This window comes from Pithys albifrons, chromosome 23 (genome assembly GCF_047495875.1).
Source record: "Pithys albifrons albifrons isolate INPA30051 chromosome 23, PitAlb_v1, whole genome shotgun sequence".
Lineage (NCBI taxonomy): Eukaryota > Metazoa > Chordata > Aves > Passeriformes > Thamnophilidae > Pithys > Pithys albifrons.
The window spans coordinates 649789-673197 of NC_092480.1; the positions used below are offsets into that span (position 1 = coordinate 649789).

Below are 23409 nucleotides of genomic sequence, written 5' to 3' on the forward strand. Positions count from 1 at the left end.
TGGCTAATAACTTCAGAGCCTGACTTCATTTAGCACCACTGCCAGCTGATCAACTCCAAGCTGTTTCTCCCCACACCATTAATTTAAGGTAACTATTCACTAAGATCTTTGGTTCCACTCAAGCGCTTCCCAAATCATTTCTTCAGTCTGTCAATTATCCAAGACTAATGCACCTTGAAGTTACCTTTTAGAGCAAACATTACTCCACAGCCATAACTCTGAAATATTATCAGTAGCCCAAAGATTGGCACAATGCAGTTTCAGCTTCAGAAATTGAGGCTGTGCATTCGAACGTAGAAACCAAAAATAAATCAGTACCGGTGTCATCTCAAGATCTATTGGATTTTTGTAATTTGGCAATTGCTGGGCATGTTCATGGGACCAAATGGACCTCGAGCCTTTTATCCAGTTGATTTCATTTTCTGGATGGCTACAATTAGATGAAGGCACTTCCTCAGGTACCGCTGCAATGGCACTGGCATCAAATCATGTCTGGCAAATCAAATCTCCCACCCCCGGGGCTGGCTCGCTCTTCTGGCTGCTGCCTCACCCTCTCCATCACCGTGGGGATTCTCTGGGCACTCAGGATGTGGTGCTTGGGAGATGCCCCAAATCCACGTGTGACCTGTGCCAGCTCCTGCCCCCTCCTGTGAGCCCTCAGTGTGGTATCTGCAGGTGCTCCAGGGAGCTGCCTCAGCCTGAGCAGCAAGAGCAGCAAACCTGGGCATGGATTCTGCTCAGTGCCCTTCTCCAGCTGGCTCTGGCTCTGGCCCTGCTGCTCAGCACGGCCTGGCACCCACCTGCTGCCCCATTCCGGACACATCTCATCTTGGCCCACAATTCCCATCCTGTTCAGTCAGACAAGAAGGGCACCAGCAGACAGGAATGAGCCCAGACGTGGAAATGGCCGGGTCTCCCTCTGCCAAATGCCCTGGATTCCTAACTAGTTGTTGTGATGAGACAAAGTGCCACTGCTGTCTGATTTTGGAATGGGACTTTGGCTGTGAGAACAGGACAAACCAGAGGGAGAAGCTGTCTGTTCCCATCTTACATGTGTAACAACTCCATTCCAGGGCTGGATGTCTCCTTGAGAACGATGCTGGCTGTGCCTGTGGCCTGCCAGCATCCAGAATAATTAACCATTAATGTTAGCAAACAGTTGGCAAATCCCCACCTGCTCTCAGAGTCCTTTGCAAACATGAACAGATTAAACCTTGCCAGACCCACTCCAGTCCTACCCATGAATCCAAAGAATTTCCTCCACCTCTGTTGTCTGACAGGGTGTTTAGCAAATATGGGCAGGTTGGGAAGTGCTCAGATCACCCCCATTTTACAGCAGAAGGGAGGCCCAGGGTGGCAAAAGGATGTTCCAAAGGTCCCAGCGAGTGCTGTTGGTGCAGCAACAGAGAGTGGTTGTGGTCTCCAACCCTGCCCCATCCTTCCTCTGCCTGGCAGGTCGTCATCCTTAGCTCAGTGTCAAGAAAGTCCAAGCAGGAAAGGGATACAGGCTTAGCCCAAAGTCTGACAATCAGGCTGGGTAGTGTGACAGCTCTGCTGCTGGGACACAACAGCCCACACAGACACAAATAACCCTGGGCAAAGTCTGGGCCAGCCAGAGCAGTGTCCCAGGACAGCATGGGATGGGACAGGAGGAAGGAATTCTTCCCTGTGAGGCTGGGCAGGCCCTGGCACAGGTGCCCAGAGAAGCCATGGCTGCCCCATCCCTGGAAGTGCCCAAGGGCAGGTTGGACAGGGCTTGGAGCACCCTGGGCTGGTGGAAGGTGTCCCTGACCATGGCAGGGGGTGGAAGGAGATGACCTTTAAGGTCCCTTCCAACCTAAACCATTCTGGGATTCTATGAGACAGGGAAACATGGAAGACAACAGGTTTGAAAAAAACAAGGGTCTGATCCATGCTGGTCTAGATTGCCTTTCCCTCACCAGTGTCAGTGAAATTCCCCTTTAACTCAGCTGACATTTTGTCCTGAACAAAGTAACAAGTCCTCTCTTTCTCCACACTGCACCCCAGTCAGGATTCTGAGCAGCCCCTTGGGCCAGCTCCCAAGAAGACTAAGACTCCCAGTTGACTAAGAGGAGTTGAGGATGTGACTATGTAGCAGTCCTGACAGGCCATGAGAACACCCTCCATCTCCCAGGAATGGCCCTTTCCCTGCCCTGACACCCCAACAGACATTTGCTATCCCTGCACCCTACACTCAATACGTGAGACACCGAAAACAACAGAAAAAATGTCTCTACATATTGATCAAAGTGCAAAAAACACTGTTCCAAAACAGCCTGAGTCAAGAAACAAGAAATGTTATGTCTTTCCATTGTAACAGAGCCCTATTTATCACATTGGAAAGGGTACTTTGGAGAGGCAAATGGCCAACTAGTGCCTTTGATACATGGAGATGCTTCAAGATAGGTATGATATAGAAAACCTCAGCAGAGATATGTCCCAGCTAATCTGACAGTTATCTCTTTTACAGCCAACTACTGTCATTTCAGTCTTTGAGAACTGCCAGAACTACACTGATAACTGCAGACCTAAACACAGCAGAGGAGAAAGCCTTTGTTAATTAAGCTTCCTTCATTTTCCTGGTGATCTGGCCTCAGCAGAGCTCTCAGAGAGCTGCTGCTGTGTGGCCCTTTGTGCTGCTGATGGACTGCCACAGTCCCCCCAGACAGCTGCAGATCCTCATCTGCAGCCTGGAATGCTTTCTGGGATGAAATGCTGCAGTCCTGCCACAAACCAGACCAATAACTCAAGAGAGCACAGCAGATTCCTCATTGGAGGGGAAAAAACCCTCCCTGAAGGATGCACAAACCTGCCCATTGTCTGACCCAGCTGATACAGGGATGATGTTCCCAGTGTGGTGTTGAGTTCCAGAGAGGCCTATTTATACTGAATTCATCAGTGGCACTTTGTGCCCAGAAGAGTTCAGCTCTGTATTTTCAATCAGTCAGTGGCCATCGGGCCCTAATGGGGTTTCTGGATCTGGGTGCTTTCTCTGTTCACAGGCCTTTGGGCACACTCAGCTGTTCCTCTGCTCTGTCCAAACTGCAGCTCCCCACTATTAAACACTCAGCCCAGACTCACTCTTTGCCATGTCTGAGGGCAGTCTGCAGTTGCCTTTGCAGATCACTTGCCTGGCTCTGCCCCCACTGGGGCTGTTTCCCTTGCCCTGAGATGTCTCACTCCTCTCCTGATCTGCAGTGCTAATTCTTCCCTCAAGTCACTGCAAGGAACTTCATCACCTTCACTGGATTCACAAGTGCAGTAGAAGAGAGAAACACCTGTCTTGCAGGTAATTAATTTCAGAGGTAAATTAAACGAGCTGATGAGGGGTCTCTGATTGCTCATACCAGCCTTTTCATGGCCAAATCGTGACAGCTTCACCCCAAACCAGTCCATTGCTGCTTCTCTGCTCCTCAATTAGACACAGGACACCAGCCATGCTCCTCCAAGCAGACCTCACCCTCAGGTCCCTTCCTTTTCCCCAGGGATGTCTTTGCCATTCAGAGTCATCACCCAAGAACCACCAAAACCAGTTACCACATTGCTGTGTGCACCCCAGTTGCTCTGTGCCCACAGCTGCAGCTCCCAGTGCTGGGGGGATCTCAAACCCCTTCCAAACCCTTTCTGCAACTCAGGATCTCTGCCAAAAACACAAACCAAAGCAGGAGCTGTTCCCTTTGCCTCTTCCTGCACCTTTTTGGTCACTTACCTGGAGATTGCCTTGGGGTTCAAGGAGAGAACAGACTTGACAGGAGCAGGGAGGATTTCTGTGGCTCTGAAACAGTTAAAAAGATTCCTGCCTCAGGACCACGGAGAGCTGAGTGTCTAGTTTATAATTTATGGCTCACCATCTCTCTTCCCAAGGTCCTGCAGGCTCTTGTGTTCACAGAACAACCCCTTCCTATTTTCTGTGCCACTCAGCTCAGTGAATGCCCCCTGGGCCAGTCCAAGCCTCGTGGGTGCCTTCACCCCGAACACAGCTTTGTATCATTAGGTGAAGGTGGAACTGCCTGGAAACAACACCACAAACATGGGGTTTAGCACATGGGAGACATTGCAGGCCTCGTAGGGAGGAACCTGCCAGAGTGCTGTGGGCTGAGCCAGGGCTGGGGAAGGGGCTGTCAGCACAGGGGAGATGGAGCCCAGGCCCCACCGCTGGGCTCCCGAACAGAGGGGGCTGCAGGAGCCTCAAACAAACCACTCAGGGGAGATAAAGCAAAGTATTACATTTGAATTGATCTAATCTTTGCCTCCCGGTGGAATTTGCAGAGATATCTTACTAGAATTACTCGAGGTTTATCAGGAGACAGCAATACTGGGAAAGTGCCTTTTGCATGGCAAACCAGCTCCAGATCTTGAACTGCATTAGCATTGGGACTGGCTGAGCTAAAGAGCCCCACAATGGTTTCTAAGATGAGAGGAAAAAAATACTGGGGACAGAGGGAACATGGGAGAGGTAAACCCACCTGGGCACACAAATGTACATGAGCACAAACCCAGGCACATGAATAATGCTGTCTGCTCCCTCCACTGTCAAACCTGCATTTACCAAGGAGCAGAAAATACAGGACACAGACACATTACAAAAGGCATCTAAATTACAGCAGCTTTTATCCTCCTCTTCTGAGGTCCATTTCTGCTCTGAGTGCAAAACCTCTGAACATTGAAAGAAAAAAATAAAAAAGAGAGAAGAGGGCAAAAGGGACATGTAACAAATCTCCTTAAAATACAGACCCAGATCTAAAATATCATGTGGGTGGAGCAAGCTAAGAGGAGAGATAAAAAGCAAAGACACTGAGAAACCAGGTGGTTTCCTATCATTTTTTTCCTTGACATCCTCTGTCTGAGCAGATGACTGCAGGATCTTTAGAGATGCAGAATAATGTCTGGCTCTGTCAAGACTTCTCTTGATGCACTGCATAGAAACGGTGAAAAAAGCATCAGGTCTGATAAATGATTCATGGAGCCTTTTCTTCTGCTAATCTGTAAATAAATTTTAAACAGCAGCTTCTCTTTGATGAATATATTCCACTGCTTGTGAAAACATGTCGGCCTTTAAACCCAACACAGGCACCCTGAGATGTCTCTGGGGCTGCTGTCAGGGCTCTGAAGGGCCAAGTCTGGCTCCTTGCAGAGTGCAGGGATGGAGTTTCACTGAACTCACCTCAGCTGAGGATCTGCCTCTCCCACCCCATGGACCAGGACTCCTGGGCTCTGGTGAGGTCTTACCTTGTCCCACTGTTCTGTTTAGTCAGGGAGAGAGGAACATCCTGTGGGTTTAGAGCTATGAAGGCCAGAAAGGACCTCTCTGACCATCTCATATGACATCCTGCATAACAAGCTCTAAATCCTCTCCTTGTTGCACGTTTTAATGTTACTGCTTGGCAAGCATTTATCTTCACAACCTGCTGGAAGAACAGAAGAGTCCCAATGTGCCCATCAGCACAGCCCATTCCCTGCACATCCTCCTCAGGATCACCTGGAAAGAGGCTCCTGGATTTGCCCAGCTGTACCTGACCCTCAGCCCCCAACCAGGGGAGGATGGAACTGCCACAGCCCACATTCCATGGAAACCTGCCCACCCTGGGCAGCCTCACTGCTGGTAGTTATGGGGTTTCTCCCCCTTATCCCCCCACCTTTGGGCTTTCTTTCATTGACCTTTGCTTTCTTTCTGCTTTTTCCACTCAGCTACAGGTGACAGGATGTGGACACACTCAGGCAGCAGAGACCTGCAACAGCCAAAGCACCTCTGTCCTTTCAGTTGTTGGGGTTCTCCCTCAGCAGGTGGGCCTCAAACTGTCTCAACTTTTGTGACTGTGGACAGGGAAGGAAAAAGAAAAAAAAAGCATAATTATACAAGGACATCTTTTATTTCAGTACATTCAAGACAAAAAGAAAAGAAAACAATTCAAGAACAGGATGTACCTTCACTCAAGGCTTTATCTCCCCTGCCCCTCTCCATTGTCATCTCTTTCCTTTTACAATCAGAAATTGCATAGAATTTGTTTTTCAATCAGAAAATTAAATTCATCAGTGTAACCCCCCACGTCTGTACCAAGCAGAGGGTGAGCTGCTGCTGCTGCTGTTTTAGGGAAGTAAATATTTTCCTTACATGAGATCCTGGGTGAGTGGTTCTCTCCAGTGCTGTGGCTGCTGGCCATGGGCTGTCAGCCCCCCTCGGAGCTCAGGGGGCTCTGTGGCTCGTGGGAGCTCCTGAGCTGGGACAGAGCTCAGAGTCACTTCAGGAGTGTGCAGGGCACAGGCTGTGCCCATTTTGGGGGTACCAACACCACCTCCCTCCGCTGGGGGGAAAGGGCAGCCCCCCCCAGGGCTCCCCTCTCGCCTGCTCCCACCTCTCCTTCCTGCAAAGGCTCCCCCACCCTCATTCCAAAAACAGAATGGAAAGAAAAAGCAAAAGATAACCCCAAAACGGAACAAAAGACACAGAACCCCTGAAATTCCAGGCGTTTCAAGGCCTCTTTGAGTTCACTGTGTTTGTTGGTTGTGGTTTTTTGGCATTTTAATATTTTTATATCTATGTATAGATATATTCACATATATATGTAATTTTAACAACTCCTCAGATGGACTTTCAGCAAATGCTGCTTCTCCCAGGGAGTGTGTCCCATCCCATCCTGCCCTTCCTCTCTCAGTCCATCTGCCCCACTCTGAAAAGGAAGAAGAGCTCAGCATCTGAAACCTGGTGCCTTGGAGACCCAAATGAAACCAAAACGAAACAGTGACTCCTCCTTTCCCATCCCTTATCCATGGCAAATAAAAAGTCCCTCCCCCCACCCTTTGAGAACACCCCCTGGAAAGTCTGATTGATGGAGAGACAGCGCCAGTGTCCTTCCTTCCTGCTGGCTCGGGCTGGAGAAGTCCCAAGAACGCCCTGGCCCCTGGGTGGGCAATCCCTGCTACACCAGTTCCCACCACATCCCTCCTGCTCCCTCAGTGGCCCGGACACAGCCACTGGAGCCCACTGAGGACCTCCCTGCTGCCCCACCAGGCTCCAGCGAGCCTCGTGCCCCCTCGGACACCGAAGCCAAGGGTGCCCAGGTGGCCAGGTGGGCGCCCAGCCCAAAGGTCTGCCTGGCTGGAGCAGCTGGGGACCTGCTGTCCATTTAAAACCGAGCTGACACTGGACAAGGCCGTGTTCTGTAAAATGGAACAGGACCCTCTGCCCCCCCGTGCCCGCAGTGCCAGCGCTACTCGGGCTCGCTGCTGTTGGTGTTCTTGTCCCACTGCAGGCTCTCCTCGCTGCGCGCGGGCGATCCCGCCGGCGGCCGTGCCCGGAGCCCCTGGAAGCGCCGGCACTCGGGGCACACGCGGATGTGGGTGCACCCTCGGGCGACCAGGGCGGCCTCCTGTGCCAGTCTTTGTGCCAGGGGGTCTGGCTCGCCCCCGCTGCACAGCTTGCCGTTGCTGAGCGTGGTTGTGCTGCGGGCTCGGCGCTCCTCGGGGATCACGGGGCGCGTCCGCACCATCCCCCCGCGCCGCCGCCGGGGGTGGAAACTGTCCTGGCACAGGATGATGTTGCGCAGCTCCGTCACCATCTCTTGGCACACCGACACCTGGAAGGGACACACCAGACCTGCTGCTCACCTGAGTAAGCTGCGAGACCCACAGGGCTGTGCCTGCTCTGGGCTCAGCAGTGACGGAGGCACAGAGTGCCCATGGAATCCTGGCTGCCCCATCCCTGGAAGTCTTCAAGGCCGGGTTGGATGGGACCCTCAGCAATCTCGTCTAGTGGAGGGTGTCCCTGCCCATGGCAGGGGATGGAACTGGATGATCTTTAAGGTCCCTTCCAACCCAACCCAATCTCTGACTCTATAACAGGTTTCTGATGCCAAACTGTTACAGACTTAGTGCCATTGGCTTTCAAATCAGTCCCTGGACTTGATTTAACTCAACAGCTTTGGCCTCTCATCAGAGCCCCTCCCATGTTCTGGATCGCACAACAACACGAGACCCAACCCATTGCAAGTAGAAACCCTGAGCAGATTGCATCTCCAGGAAAGGCACCTGGATGTTACACACATCCTTGAACCCTTCAGAAGCCCTTGGAGCCTCCCTACAGCCTCTCTCTTGGCAGGAGTGCATGAGAAGCTCATGGATTTTGGACCCTGCCCAAAGGACCAAACCTGCTCATGTGTTTGAGGTATCGAGGCTGGTAATTCACCCCAGCCTGGGGGCATGACTTCCTTCAGAGCATCCACTGAGCATCCCATAGACAGCAACAAACACACCCATCCCCTCAGGACATTTTCAGGCCCTACCTCTGACTGTTCAGAGTGTCGGAGGCTCCACAAAAATTCCAGCATTGCCATAAAAATTGCTACGATTAAGCCACAGATGAGCACCACGAAGATTCCCCCAATATTCTCCATTCCCAGGCCTAAAACAAAGCAGAAGGGACAATGTGGAGAGGCAGACATGACACAAATCACAAGTATCACTGTCCAGAAATCCCAAGTTTTGCTGTTTTGTTGGCATTGCAGATCTCCAGCCAGGGACCAAAACCACAGAGCCAGCACTGTCCTATTAATAGCTCCCCTCATGACTCAGATAGCAAAGTGAATGACTTGCAATAACTGCAGGATCGAAGATCCCTTCTCAGAAATGATGATTTTGCAGATAAACAGCAAGTACATTGAAGGGAAGCACAAAGCAATTTGTGGACAAACTGAAAACAAGAGGGAAAAATGTGAGATCAATCGGGCACATTAATCCCTGCAAATTATTCACCCAGCTCCACTTGCTTTGAACTTCCCAAAGGAAGATGAGCAAGGTTGATTTAGAAGCAGAGATGAAGAAGACAGGAAAGGGCTTTAAAGGAAGCTGGCACCAAGAAAAGCTCCTTTGATTGCATTAAAGTGCTGGGGGGAGTTGATTGCAGCTGCTTGTATTGCAGCAGCAAGGAGAGGTTCCAAACAAGACCAGGACCCACCACTGTTCCACACTTTAGGGTGACAGAATGGGGTCCCTGCCACCCAGGGGTACCTGGTTATGGGTTGGGTGCTCTCTAGGAGGAAACAGCCCATTCCATGCAGTGACTCATCTCTCCTTCCTTGGACAACTTGTTCACAACTACCACAACCACACAGCTGCAACCCAGAGAGTTCAGCAGCTGGAGGGAAACCCCATCCCTCAAGAACCCAGCCTGAGCTTCCCATGTGTTGAGGCTGCACCTCTCACTTGCCAGCACAAACCTTGGTCCCCAGACTGCAGCCCTGCAGAGCTGGAGTGTGAGATGAGCTGGAGGGCAGTGCTGCCCTCAGCATTTGCTGTCCAGGATTTGGCTCTTTTCTCTCCTGTGCTTGTTGGGTTTGGGCCCCTGATTGGATTGATTACTAAAAAGCATGTGCTGCTTTGCACTGGGTTGACTGAGGCCATTACTCAACTAAAACATCTATAAAAATCTTCCTCTTCCTTCTGTAGCATTAAATCAAAGTGAAGAATCAATGATTTATTGACTTAATCTCGGCGTAGCTTTTCAACATAAAATCTCACCAAAATCCTTGTAAATTGCTGACCTGCTTTGTTCTAAAACTTAGGAGGTCACGTTTCTCTCTGCTCCTCCTCCATTTTTGGCACCACCTCTGGAGCAGTTCAGTGACTCTGTAAATCAGCCCTTTGCAGAGATGCTTCCACAGCAATTGCAAGGCAGAAAACACAGCCCATAATCACAATTCAGACCCAAGATAAAGGCTGTCCTCTCCTCCAGCAGCCCTCAAATTTGAGTTTAGGGCCAGTACCTCTCTCTATGTGCTGCTGTCATTCTGTCTGACTCCTGCCTCAGGCCCCATTCCCAAACTCACAGGTATCTCCTTCCTCCATACTCACACGCCAGCAGGCTACAGCCTTCCTCATTTCACAGACTGAGCAAATGAGCCATCACAGAGGGAGCAAACCGGGAGAAAAACTTATCCAGGGTCCCAGAACACACCAGGTAGTGCCAGAAACAGCCCAGCTTTCCAGCTGCCCCTTCCAAAGCCATCTCAAAACAGCCCACAGACCAGATTCCACTCCTTTTTGCACAGTCCATGGAGGAAAAGTCTCCCATGTGCCTGCTTGCCTTCAAAGTAACTTCTTTAATAGCAATAACCTGATGTCTTACACTGGGCTAACCCCTTCAGCCTCGAGATTAATAGCTGGGGTTGCTTGTGATGCAGCACTGCCCCAAAACAAGCAGCAACTCACAGTCCCACGGGGTCCCAGCCATGAACACAGACACACCTACAGCAGCTACAAGGTCAGTGAAACCAAAATAGCCACCACAGCCCCACTTTGGCTTTCCATCTCTGCCCTCAGAAAGGTCAGAGGACTGTCCTTTTAACTGGGGGACCTGCTGGCTGCCCAGAAAACACTTGCTGAGAAAAGGGTAACTGCCAGAACTAAAAAATGCAGCAACTGTGTTAAGCTGGCAACTGCTCTCATGCTGGGACATCAGCCTAATGTGGTAGCTTTTATGGCAATTTGCATAGCATTACCCAAAAGAATTTGCTCCTCAGTTTACAGATGTACTAATAAAGTCCTTGTGTCCCTTCCCCTGGCTGTTTAAAAGTCGCTTTCTCTTGGAGCCATTAACCAGCAGGACTGTGGTGAAGATCCATCTCCCTTCAAGGAACCCAGGATTTTGGTCTGATCCCTTTAGCCATCCATTTTCCCAGGCATTCATTAGGAGCTAATTTACCCTCCATATGCCTCCAATATTTGTCATTTGGTTGTTCCTGCTATCTCTGCCCCAGGCAAAAACACACAGCGTGAGGCACAGCAGAGCTGTTTGGCTTTCTCCTTGAGCTGTGCAGGAAGGAAGCTCGGGTCAGAAGAAGGGGAAAAAGGATCTCTCAGGCAGAAACACTCGTGTGCAGATGGAGGTTCGTCCCTGCACCGCTGGCCAGGGGTGTGGCTCACCTTTGGCTCTGTGGTCCTCCTCTTTGGGGCACTTCCCTCCTTCCCACCACTTGCGCTTGAGGATCTCCAGGCGGTTGTTCTCCTGCAGCTGGAGGATGGCCAGGTCGAACTCATCGCGGAACACAGAGCCTGCAACACCCAGAGGGATGTGGTAGGGCAGCCCCCGGGCCAGCCTTCCTCCCCACTCATCCTCCCCTCTCACCCCCCAGTGTGCCCAGCTACACCAGCCCATCGGAATGGTCTGGAGGGGCACCAGTCTGTGTGTGGGCCCTGAGAACCTGCAGCCTCCCTGCTGGGACTGTCACCTGCTTAATGCCCCTTGGAGGAGGTGATTCTGTCTGCCCACCAAGGCTCACCCAGGCCACCTGGGGAGGTCCATTACAAGGGGAGCTTTGGCTGCAGGGCCTGAATGGGCAGTTCAATATGGCACTGACCACTGGGGTCCCTCTCTTGTCATTCCACTGCAACTCTGACCTTGCTCCTACACTCCTTCCCTCCAACTGGTCACGGAATAGAATATCCTGAGTTGGAAGGGACCTCGAGGACCATCAAAGTCCAGGTCCTGGTACACTGTAACAGCAGCAAGTTCAACCTACACACAAGCCTAAATGTTCATGGTAGAGCAGCTCCCTTCTGTGCCTGGGACTGAGTTCTACTGCAGTCCTGGAGTCTGCTGCTCCCAGAGATCCCAAGGAAGGGCCGTGGGAAAGACTCCAGTTCTCTGCACTATTGTCCCAGAGAGCAGCTTTCTGCTCTTCTTATCTGCCTGCTACAGTTTCACTGTTTAACAAGACAATGTCAGAACAGATTTAGCCCTGAGAGTGTGGGTTTGTACTCACAATTAGGTTACTGTGACTTTACAAGCTTACCCATGTTACCTAAACTAGAGTGACTGTTTGTGTGATGGGCCTTATGTAATGCACCTTAACTTTGTGTTGCTAAGTGCCAGTGCTTAAAGGTCAGGACTGGAGGACAGAGCAGGGGATCGCTTGGAATAACAAGTACTACATCCTTTTTCCAGGCTGCCCTGAGAGATGATGTTCCCTTGCCAGCTCTCACATTTGAAACACAAACCCCCTGCATTTGTTAAACCTGATTATTACCTCAGATAGTCACTGAATTGCCCAATTCTCTGTCCTGGAGTTTTAAGAACCACCAGCTGTTAAGAAACTTGTGCTAAAAACTACAAGAGTTGCAACAGCATTATCACAGCACTTCTTGGATTAGAACAAGGAGCACAAAACGATGCCCAAACGCTGGTTCAAGAAGGAGACAGTCAGCAAAGAGCATTTACGCAGAAAATAAGCAGCAATTTTGAGAAATCTTTCACATGAATCATTTCAAGAGCCGCAGTCACGTGTCACACGGCTCTGACCACAGCAGGGGCTGAGGGTGCACCCTGGGCAATTGAACCCCCTCGGTTTCCCCCCAGGACACAAAGCAGCCCCCCGGGCAGAGCCGTGAGCCGCGAGGCGGCGGCAGAGCCGGCTCAGCGTGGCGAGCGCCGCGCTCGTGTGGCGGCAGCCGCGAAGGACTGGGGTCGTTGTCACTGCCTACCGACGGGCATGCCAATCCCGTAGCCCTTGGTGTCCAGGAGGCCCCCGACCTGCGTGAGGTTGCAATTGCGCTGACGGTAATACTCGTTCATGGTGGACTCCAGCAGGAAGGCGTAGTTGGAGTTGAGCACGCGCGCGATGCCCTCCTCCGTGCTCTTCACGAACACGCTCGGCTGCTTGGAGTACATGTAGTTCCACATCCTCTGGTAGGTCTGGTAGCGAGAGTTCTGCAGGGGAAGGACCAGGCACAGCTGAAGGGAGGGAGTCTCACCCCAAGCTAAACCTCAAATTCAACACCCACCACGAAAAGGCCATGACGGGGAGAGGAGACAAAGCAGATCTGGTGCCCAACTCAGGAAGGGTTTAGATGCCTCACCATTTACATCAATGAGGTTTGGAGGCCCAATTATCTTGGTGGATTTGAGACTTTGCTGGCATGAAGTGCATACCTAATTCCAGTAGGGTCCGGCAAAGCTCTTTGCATGAATTCAATTTTAGAAAAATTCATAGTTTCTGTAACAGACCAAAAAAGCCAGGACAAAGAGACTGATTTAAACCTCTGAATGCTCCTTGCAGAGCTCACACCCTGTCGACTGTCACTGGAACCTTGTCCTAACAGTTCTCCAGTGTCAGAGCCAGACACCAGCACCCCACAGAGGCCACTGAAGGCTGAGAGCATTGCCAAAGCTCTCTGAAGTTTGTTGTCCCCCAAGTCCAGATTCTGCTGAAGAGAACTGGAGTCCTTCCACGGATTACAATAAACTAAGACTCAACCAGCCCCTCAGACTTTGCTGGTGGTTTGATGAAGAGAAAGCTGACTATGGTTAATCCCTCTTGCCTGCACTGAGCAGAGTGAAACCTGCTTGCACAAAGACTGAATATAAACATGCTCTGGTCCACATTAGGAATTTCACACTGTCAAGGGCTCATTTTCTGGGACTGGTAAGCAATGCTGAAGAGCTTTAGGGAATCTGCTGCTGACCTAGTTCCTGTCCTCATCTGTCCAGCTTTGCCCTCTGGGCAAGAGACAGACGAGCAGGGGGTGTGTTTGTGCACAATTCATGGCACTTTCAAACCTTGCCCCTGTGTGCTTTAGTCAGGGAAATGCTGCCAGGACAGGTTACAAGTCAAGGGGCTCCAGCAGTGGACACACTTCATGCACCCAGGAAGGGAGGGGTGGTGAAGGCAGTCTGTGTAATCCATCACTGCTTTCACCCACCATCCTCACACCAGGGGAAAAGGGATCCAAACACAGCCTAAAGCATTGCAAATGGCCCAAAAACATCCCTTCCTAATTTCCTCTCTGATCCCAGGGCCTCCAGCCCCCACCAGGCAGTGCAGAGCCAGGCAGGGGTTTAAGCCTGAAAGCCTCCCTTAAGCGAGTGCCTCATGCACAACCACCTCAGGTCACCTGGGCTCTGCTCAGCTCATTTCAGATGCAATGTTTGCCTTCAAAGTAGCTTCTTGCCAAACCCCTGAAGAGCATAAAGTTGGGCTGAAAAGCTCAGGTCCAACCCCAGAGATTTCTCAGGCTTCCAAATCCACTTCAGACTCGGGGTGGGGAGAAAAGTGAGAAAAGCTTTCTTGCCTTTCACAAATTCAAAAAGTAATAAATAAATTATCCTCAAGCAGTTCTTTGAGCATTCCGAGCACTGCAGAAAAGATTCACTCATTTATTTCCCTTCTGAATACAGCAGGGAGGATAAAATTAAATTGGGCTAAATGGCCCACATAAGTTTGCATAACTTCATTTATTTATTTTCAGTGCCACTGACCACGCAGAGATTCCAGTACTGGGACATCCGTGAGCCTGTCTGGGCTTGGCTAAAGTTTCTTTGCTGAAAAGCTCTCAGGTAAAAGGTAAGATCACATCAAAACCACAGGGAGACACAGGAAAACCTGAGTTCCTTGTCAAATTTCCTTCCCTGTCCTTCCCCATGCCTCTCCCACCATCCATCCCACCTTCACCCACTGTGGGTCTAGCCCAGCCCTGTGCAACCAAGCAGGGAGGGATCTCTCCAGAAATCCTTTCCATGCCAGAAACTGGAATACAATAGGACAGACAGGCTGGAGTGACACCCAAACCTGATTACAGGGTGCCCTCTGCACTACCCCAGCTGGCCAAAGAATGGGGTTTACTTGGAAGAAGGTCATGCTGGAGCCGCCGTGGATGGTGCCGTACTCGATGGTGGTCTGGTCAGCCAGGTCATCCACGGACTCGATGGGCACGTCCATGCGCTGCACGGTGAGGAAGGCGGCCAGGTTGGCCGTGTAGGAGGAGATGATGATCAAGGTGAATGCCCACCTAGGGAGAGGGGAAGAGGAGGTGATGACAGGAGGTTTGCCTGAGGACTGAACCTGCTCTCCATCCCCACCCTCCACCTCTCAGAACCACAGGATCATACACGTTGGAAAAGACCTCGAAGACCATCAAGTCCAACCCTGGACCAACCAGCCCAGAGCACTGAGTGCCACATCCAGTCATTCCTTGAGCACCTCCAGCAGGGACAGGGACTCCACCACCTTCCTGGGGAGCCCTTCCCAGTGTTTATCATCCCCTTCCATGCAGAAACTCCTCCTCCACCCCCTTCTGCCCAGCGCCCTCTGCAGAGGGGGCTCCCTCCTTACCAGACCCCGCTGACGCAGCGCGTGGACAGCGCCTGGGGGGCGATGGTGGAGCCCTGCTGCATGAACCCCCCCACCGGGAACCACAGGCTGTTGCCCAGCGAGTACTGGTTCACCAGCAGGTTGCAGCGGCCCTGGGAGCAGGGGTGGGGGCTGTACCACTCGTACGGCGTCAGCCTGCAAGGACAGGACACAGAACTCAGGGAACTCACTGGGAAATGGGACACTTGGGAAAGAAGAAGCAAAGAACAAAAAAAAAGAAGAGAAGCTGTGAAGCTCTAACTCTCCTGGAGGCAGAACTTTCTGAGGAGGAAGAACTTTGCTGTCAAGTTGATGCCCAGGGCTCAGAGCTGTGTGAAATGTTTGCTCTAAGACTCAGAAGGCAGAGGCTTTCTTGTAGACATTTGCAAAAACTGCAGCAGAGGCTCTGCTGAAAATTGGGCTGTGGGGAGACTGTGGGGAGGCAACTCTGCAGCCCTGTGAGCAAACTCACACTGCAGCAACGATTCCACATGTGCAGGGACTTGATGGGAAACTGAACTCAAACATCTTTGGCTGAGCTCCCTGCTGGAGCACGAGCACTGCTGGGAAGTTCAAAAGTGAAGTGTGTGAGACCTGACTGCATTATACCATCCAGAAAAACAACTGCAGTGGTGCAGATGGTTGCCCTGAGAAGGTCTGATTGCCCTGCCAAGGTCTAGTTGGAAGCCAAGAGCTGGTGTTTCAGGGACAGGACAGAGGTGGGAATGTGCAATAGCTCCAGCCTGTCACTGAAGTCACTGCAGCCTCGCTCTCTCTCTTTTTGTTCTTTTTTTTTTTTTCCTGCTGTTTCCAACCCTCATTTCCCTGGTTACTAAGAAAGTCTTCTAATTTCTATGCTGCAGTTCATTATATTACCATGGTTAACAAAGCTGAGGCCCAGGAGGGTCATTTTGGGGCTCCTGCCAAAAGAGCTGCAGGGCTCTGCCAGCTCACACAGCATTAAACCAAGATGAGGGGTTTATTTTTGCTCCTGCATCTCCTGCCTCACTGAGATGCCAGGCAGGAGGAGGAGGTTATTTCCTGCAGGCTTTCCATGGTGGATCAAGCACTGGCAGCAAACCCCACTGCTCTGGGAGAGCCTCTGCCATTCACAGGGTCAAAAGCTCCTTCCAGCTGAGCATGGCAGAGCAGCAGCCAAGCCTTCAGCTCCAGTGGGAGGCTGGATAAAGGCACCTTTTTGGAGGATCATGTTTAAAACATGAAGAAGGGGCTAAAGAGGCACCAGCTCTTGGTCTGCAGAGAGCATCAGGCTGCATTATTCAGTGGTTTCTTCAGACCTGCATTTCTGAGGCTGTAAAAGCATTCGAAGAACCCATTAAAGCCTTGTCAGGATGACAACTTTAGCCATGCTGAGGGACCAGGTGACAGCACAGTTCCAATTTGTGGAATGAGAATTGGGTATTAAGAGCATCCCAAAAGGGCCATAAGCCCTGAGCACATCTTTGGGACACACTGCCAGGACACAGCTCAGCTCTGCCTGTGAAAGCCCCTCCATGGCACCAACAACGAGCAGCTTGTTGGGGGGTCAGGGGAACAGCAGTGGGGCACAGACCTTGGGCCTCCATGGGGGGCACTGCAGGAAAGAACTCAGAGATGTATTTTAACAGTGATTTAAATTAGTCATGAGGGACTGGCACTGAGAGCTGCCAAGGGAGGCTCTGCATGTCAGCCAAGGGGCTGTTGAAAGAGATGAATGAACTTTGTTTTCCTCCACACTCATTGGGTTGCTCAGGGCCAGGGGCACCAACCATCACCCCTGGAATTTGTGTTCACGTCTCTGAGCGGTTCCTGCCAACCTCCACCCTCCCTGCCCAGGACAAGGGGCAAAAAGCACCCACGGGGAGCGTCTGTGGAGCACCAACACCACTCTCAAACCACCCCCACCCTTAAAGCACCCACGGGGAGTGTCTGTGGAGCACCAACACCACTCTCAAACCACCCCCACCCTTAAAGCACCCACGGGGAGTGTCTGTGGAGCACCAACACCACTCCCAAACCTCTCCCACCCTTAAAGCACCCACGGGGAGTGTCTGTGGAGAACCAACACCACTCCCAAACCTCTCACACCCTTAAAGCACCCATGGGGAGTGTTTGTGGAGAACCAACACCACTCTCAAACCTCTCACACCCTTAGAGCACCCACGGGGAGTGTCTGTGGAGCACCAACACCACTCCCAAACCTCTCCCACCCTTAAAGCACCCACGGGGAGTGTCTGTGGAGAACCAACACTACTCCCAAACCTCTCCCACCCTTCCCACGCAGATTTGGGCACCAAGCACACACCATCCAGGGTATGGCACTCCTGCCAGGCACACCAGTGCCCATGCCAGGCTTCCACACCCACCAGAGTGTGGGGACTCGGTGACAGCACTCAGCCCCCAGCTGGCAGGGGCTCTGCCCATCCTGCCCGGTGCACAGCAGTGCCCGGGGGGCAGTGGCTGTCCCCGTGTCCCCGGGCACCCCTCCAGGTGGCACAGTGACGCTAGAGGGCACCGCGACATTACCGAGCCACGAGGAAGAGCACGCAGCTGACGGCCAGGTAGGCGAGCAGCATGAAGAGCCACACGCCCGGAGAGAAGGGGTCCAGGAAGGAGAAGTAGCCCGGCTTGCGACCCTGCGGGGACACAGAGGGTGGCAGGGGGTGCTGCTGCCTCAGATTGGAGAGGCCGGGCTGGAATGGCAGCAAACACACCTGCCCTGGTGTGGGAGGGGCGAGAGGGGCACGAGGGGAAGAGGATAACGAGAGGAGGGGGATAAACGGGAGGAGGAGGATGAAAGGGAGATGGGGGATAAACGGGAGAAGGGGAATAAACGGGAGAAGGGGAATAAACGGGAGAAGGAGGTTTAAAGGGAGAAGTGGAGGATAAAAGGGAGAAGGAGAATCAACAGGAGAAGGTAGTTGGATACATGGGAGAAGGGGAATAAATGGGAGAAGGGGAATAAATGGGACAAGGGGGATAAACAGAACTTTGGCAAAGCCCTGCAGGAGAAACAGGAGGCAGCACCACAAGGATGCCCAACAGGCTCCCCAGGGCAGTGGGCACGGCCCCAAGCCTGGCAGGGTTCAAGAAGTGTTTGGCCAACTCTGCCAGGCACATGGTGTGACCTCTGGGGGTACCCTGGGCAGGGTTAGGAGTTGGACTCGATGATCCTCGTGAGGCCCTTCCAACTCAGCACGTTCTGGGATTCTGTGACCGAGTCCTGCAGCATTTCCCTGCTGGGATTCACCTCCTGAGTCTGTTCTTCTCCCCCCTCACCCACCGTGTTGTCTCCAGACAAAACCAGGTGAATTGAGAGAAAAACAGACATTTACAGTGTTCTGCCCTGCCCATGGGAGGATAAGCAGCAGCCTGACCTCTGAGGGGGTTCCTCCATCCCTGCCCACCCCAGCAGGATGCTCTCCATGCTCCCTGGGCAGGAGGGGCTCCCCTGGCAGGGCACACCTGAGCTCAGAGGGGGTGACAAATATCTTTGTGCAGAAAGAGAAAAAAAGATACATTTCCAGTACTTCTGTTTTTCTCTCTTCGGCCTTGAAATGTTACTTCTTTACAAAACCCCAATAAAATTATTACTTTTATCTCGGGGAATGGGATATTTTTATCTCCAGGATGCGTCAGAATTTCCTGTTTTTATCTCAGCAAACCACCTTTCTCTGAAAAATAAGGCTTCACTGCTGGAAAAAGCAGGTTGGTCTTCTCTCAAAGCGTTTTAAATTTTAACAAGGACACTGAAATCTTGTCAAATGGCAGCAAAATTTGTGCAAAGGGAGGGTTAATTTCTAGCAAGAGTTTCTCAAAAGCTGCACACCTCCCATTTGGGTGACTGTGTTTGTCCTGCCACCACCAGCTCTGTGGATGCAGCTGCTGTGAACACCCTGCCTGGCTGCAAAGAGCAGAGAGTGCTGAGCACACCCAACCCCCTGGCAGGGCCAAGGGGACGGTGGTGATGATCCTTTGGCTCACAGGAGTCTGTACCTTCTGCCCCAAACCACAGAGTCAGTCCTGGCATCACTAAACCAGCTCCCCACGCACCTGTAACCAGGAAGCTTCCCACCAGTCAGGGCTCTGGGAAGGCTTTTGCTGCAAAGTCAGAGTGGAAACAGCCTTTTATCACATCTTGGCCAGGCTGTCAGTGTGTTTCTTACTGGCACTTCTCTGTTGGGAGCTGAAAATGTCTGTGTTTGCTCAGTGCAGCTCCAGCAGCTGCTTCCCAGCTCTGCTCTGCTGTAGGTTGCTCACTCTGCACAAAAAGATCATCTTTGACACAGAGGCCCCATTTTCCCCCTAATCCACTGCCTTACCTGCCCATCTGTGCTATCACATAAACTAATCACAGATGGCAATAATTAACACCCAAGCAAACCCAGAGTCCTGAAATTTAGAGCTGTGTTTAATCCAAGGTGGGGAATATTTTTTTTTCCTTCTCCCAACTCCAACCAGCACTTTAAATTCCATTTCCATCAAACCCCAAGTTTTACTACTGAGCTATTCCTATTCCTTATGCAAAACTGGCATTTCACAAGGTCTTGGTAGTTCTTCTGGAGACTCCACGTTGTTGCCAGAAAAGGCAACAGTTGTTGCACAAAAATCTCCCTCTACTAAAAACAGGCAGCAGACTGTGAGATCCTCAGCTCCAGTCACCTGCTGGGACTGGAACATCTCAGGAACCTTCCACAGCAAACCCTGCCCTGCATGAAGCAAAGACCCAGCACACCACCACATCCTGTCCCTGCATCCTTAAGGATGAGTCTGAGTTTGGGATCCACAACATCCCTGCCCATAGTGGGGGTTGGGAGTTTTAAGTCCCTTCCAACCCAAACTATTTGGGATTAGCATTTTTAGAGAGTCTGGCTTGTTAAGGCTTTTAACAGATAGATGAGTTAAGAGTCAGTGGTTCAGACCACCCAGCATCCATTCTCAGATTAATTTTAAGTCAATTCCCAAGCAAAGGTCCAGGTTCTCCTGGGCATAATTCCAGAGTTTCTCTTTAAAACAAGGTCTCTCTTCTGTACTTGGTTGTTTGAGTGTGCTTGGTACAAGCAGGTGAAGTAAAACCAGTGGAAGATACTACACTTCTGCCCTTTCCCTGTGTTTTGGTACATTTTGCTGCTGTATCCTGCTTTTCCAGCAGGATCTGCACCCAAGCCAAGGGCTCTCAGAGCCAGAGACAGTGCTGGAAATGACACCCCAGCCCCCTGGAGGGACCCCCATGGCCAGAAACACCCTTTGCTCCTCTCTCTGGTTCAGAGGTGAGACCATCCCACAGCTCTGCAGACTCCAAGGTGTGTTCCCTCTGCACCTCTCAAGGATCCCATCCAGAGGATTGTGGATCTCCAGTGCCAACAGGAAGCCAAAGCTCTTCTCTTCAGTGCCTGCACCTCTGCCCTGGATGCCCCACAGGCCCCGGTTCCTTCTGCTCCCAAACTGGCTCAGGTCCCTCTGTACTTCCACAGGCTTTTACCCACTCAGGACTGAAAGGAGGCAATGGGAAGCTGCAGCTGTGAAGGGCACCAGCTGCCCTCACTGAGCAAGCTGGAGAATATCATTCCAGGCAGCTTAATCCTCCCTGGCATCCCAGAACTGGCAGCAAACTCCCAGGCACTGGCAGTGCCTTGGCTCAGGCTCCCTCGTGAGATGCTCCTGTAACAAAGTTCCTGTCTGCAATTAAGGCCTTGATGTCTTCTTTATATTTCTGGGGCAGTTTGTCAATAAATTACTCTCATTAAGGAAATTGCGTTGGAAGCTTTAACTCTCCAGCTTGGCAATGAATCTCTCCTGTGACTTTACAGTAGTAGTAGTTCTGGTTCTTTTCAGCTACAGTCATTTGCAGGCTGCTGCCACATATTCCTTTCATTCACAGTTGTGGGTAAGAATAAAGATATTCTGTTCCCACGGAGGGCACAAACTCTCTCTTATCTGTCTGTTTGGAAGATGGGAATGACAGTATCTGGAGCCTGTCAGATATTTTTGGCTGGTCCCAGTACAGCTTAGTTAATTGGAAGAGCTATTTTTCCTGGAATAGATGTGTTCAAAATGTCCAATAATTGATGAAGGCCTCCTGCAAATCCTCAGATGGAAGTGGGAGAGATTCTTTTACCCTCCTGAGTCGTTCTTGGGTCTTCATTTTCAGCCAGGGAGAACCAGCTCTCTGGGAACATACTGGTGGCCAAGGAGCCATCTCACAGATGCTTATCCTTCAAAAAGGCAGGCAAGAGAACTCTCTGCTGCCTCAGGAAGTCAGAGGGAAAGAAAGAACCCCCTTCCTGGAAAGGCAGAAACGTTGGTTTGTGCTTGGTATAACTGGAGTGCATTTGGTGTCACCAAAGCCGTGTGTGTGTTTTGGGATGGCCCAGATGTGTCTGACCCAGATGCAGAGCCAGACTCTCCTTCTCCCAGGTGCTTTCTCTGGAGCCAATAACCAAACCTGGGCTGCTGTGGATCTGGAGCCTCCCTTGGAGTCACCAGATGGTCCACAGCCAACCCCTGTGCTCCATGTCCCAGGCACAGCTGGGGCCAGAGCTGCTCCCACCCCTGCTCCAGGGGTGCAGGATGCTCACCAGGAGGGTGCTCAGCCCCTCTCAGCCCCTCTGCCTCAGCTCTCAAACCTCCTCTGGCTGCAGTGAAGGAGTTTTTCATTGCATCCTTCCCATTTTGTGTCCTGTGCAGCAACCAAGTAGAAACACTTCAAGCCTCAGTTCCCTTGGCCTAAACTCAGCTACTGCAGGGTCCTCACAAAATCTACATTTCCTCATCTTGAGGGGTGCACAGCAAGGACTGTCAGGGCTGACAGGCCAGAGTCATGTCTAATCCCTCCCTCCCTGCCACAGAGACAGGTCTGTGAGCAAGGCATGCTACAAACCACCCTGACAGATCCCTCTGTGCAGAATTGGCACTGGGCACCTGTGCCAAGCCCAGGGACTGCCCAGGGCTCAGGTCATCCACACGTCCCACCAGCTGAGAAAGGGAACCCAATGAACCCAAACAAGCCTTTTCTCTCAGCAGCCTGAGCTCAGAAAGCCTGTTAGAGTGCCCGTGTCAGAAATCCAGACTTGATTATATCACAGCAAGTGAAATGGAGAAAAATGACAGCCCTGTTCAAAGCTGCCATTTTTGGTTATGTGTGAGAAGAGGCACAGGCTCTGTGGTGGCGTGGGGAGGAGAAAGGGGCGAGAAATCACCTGCCACTGGAGTTATATGGAAATCAAAACAAAATGTCATCACATTGGGAGGAGACCAGGGTGTGGAGACAACTCCTCAGCAAGAGAGAAACTCGTTTGTGGTTATTTATTAGGCTACATCTGATCTGTGCCGTGATTAACACACGTCAGCTGCAATTTTTGACACTGCAGAGGTGGGTTTGGGGATGGGGATGGGGAAGGGAGGGGATGGAAGCAGAGGGGGATGCTCTGCAAGCCACAGCCTTAAAGGAAAACCACAGCAATTAACAATCTTCTTAGACAAATATTTACCAGTTTGATAAGATAATTGCCACACAGATCTCAGACACTCTCCTCAAGCTAAGCAGGAAAGGGCTGGACAAAGAGTTGCCAAGTACTGGAGAGGAAAGGGGGGACTCTGACATCACTCATGGCCTCAACACAGTGAAGTGGGGCTCACTTTGGGGTGACCTGCCCTTCCAAGCCCAGCCCAGCCTGACCTGGGACACTCCCAGGGCTGGGGCAGCCACAGCTGCTCTGGGCACCTGTGCCAGGGCCTGCCCACCCTCACGGGGAAGGATCTCCTTCCCAGTATGGCACAGGACCCAATCTCCAAGCTCAATTACAATCCCAGTCAGGAGACACTGGCAGAAACACCTCCATGATCCACAGGGAGCTGCTGGTGTGACAAACCAACTGTGGGGAGGAGGGGGCATTGGATTTCCAGGAACTTGAAGAGTCAGACCCTTTTTTTCCATCAGTGAAGTCATCAATCCTAAATTCTGCACATACCAGAAGAAACAGAATTTTAACTAGATTTTAATTACTTGTTTGCTCTTGGCAGGAGCCACTCAGCACAAGAGATGTATGTGTGAATTTGTGTCTGTTCATACCCAACTCTGCATCCTGAACAGGATGGAGAGGGGGCTGGGACAGGCAGCTTGAGTGGTTTGATCCTTTTGGCTGCTCTTGTTGAGCTGACAGAAACCAAGCCACTGTTATTTGCATCACACTCCACACTGTGCAGAGCTCCTTCCAAAATGCACAGGGGGAATAACAAGACATCCTGTTGCACAGGGCCTGCCTGCCAG

The 23409-nt window shown here is 51.5% G+C and overlaps 1 protein-coding gene across 1 annotated transcript in view; it reads right to left on the bottom strand.

The window, feature by feature from the left end:
• Positions 1–7145: 7145 nt before the first annotated feature.
• GRIK4 (glutamate ionotropic receptor kainate type subunit 4) overlaps positions 7146–23409 on the bottom strand; it is a 173745-nt gene continuing 157481 nt past the window's right edge. Inside the window, exons 14-20 of the mRNA XM_071576151.1 lie at positions 17667–17776; positions 15123–15296; positions 14634–14799; positions 12496–12721; positions 10939–11067; positions 8301–8419; positions 7146–7595 (exon numbers count right to left, since the gene is read on the bottom strand). Of these exons, the coding sequence (XP_071432252.1) occupies positions 7230–7595; positions 8301–8419; positions 10939–11067; positions 12496–12721; positions 14634–14799; positions 15123–15296; positions 17667–17776 (1290 nt within the window). The 3' untranslated portion in view covers positions 7146–7229. The remainder of the gene's footprint in view (positions 7596–8300; positions 8420–10938; positions 11068–12495; positions 12722–14633; positions 14800–15122; positions 15297–17666; positions 17777–23409) is intronic.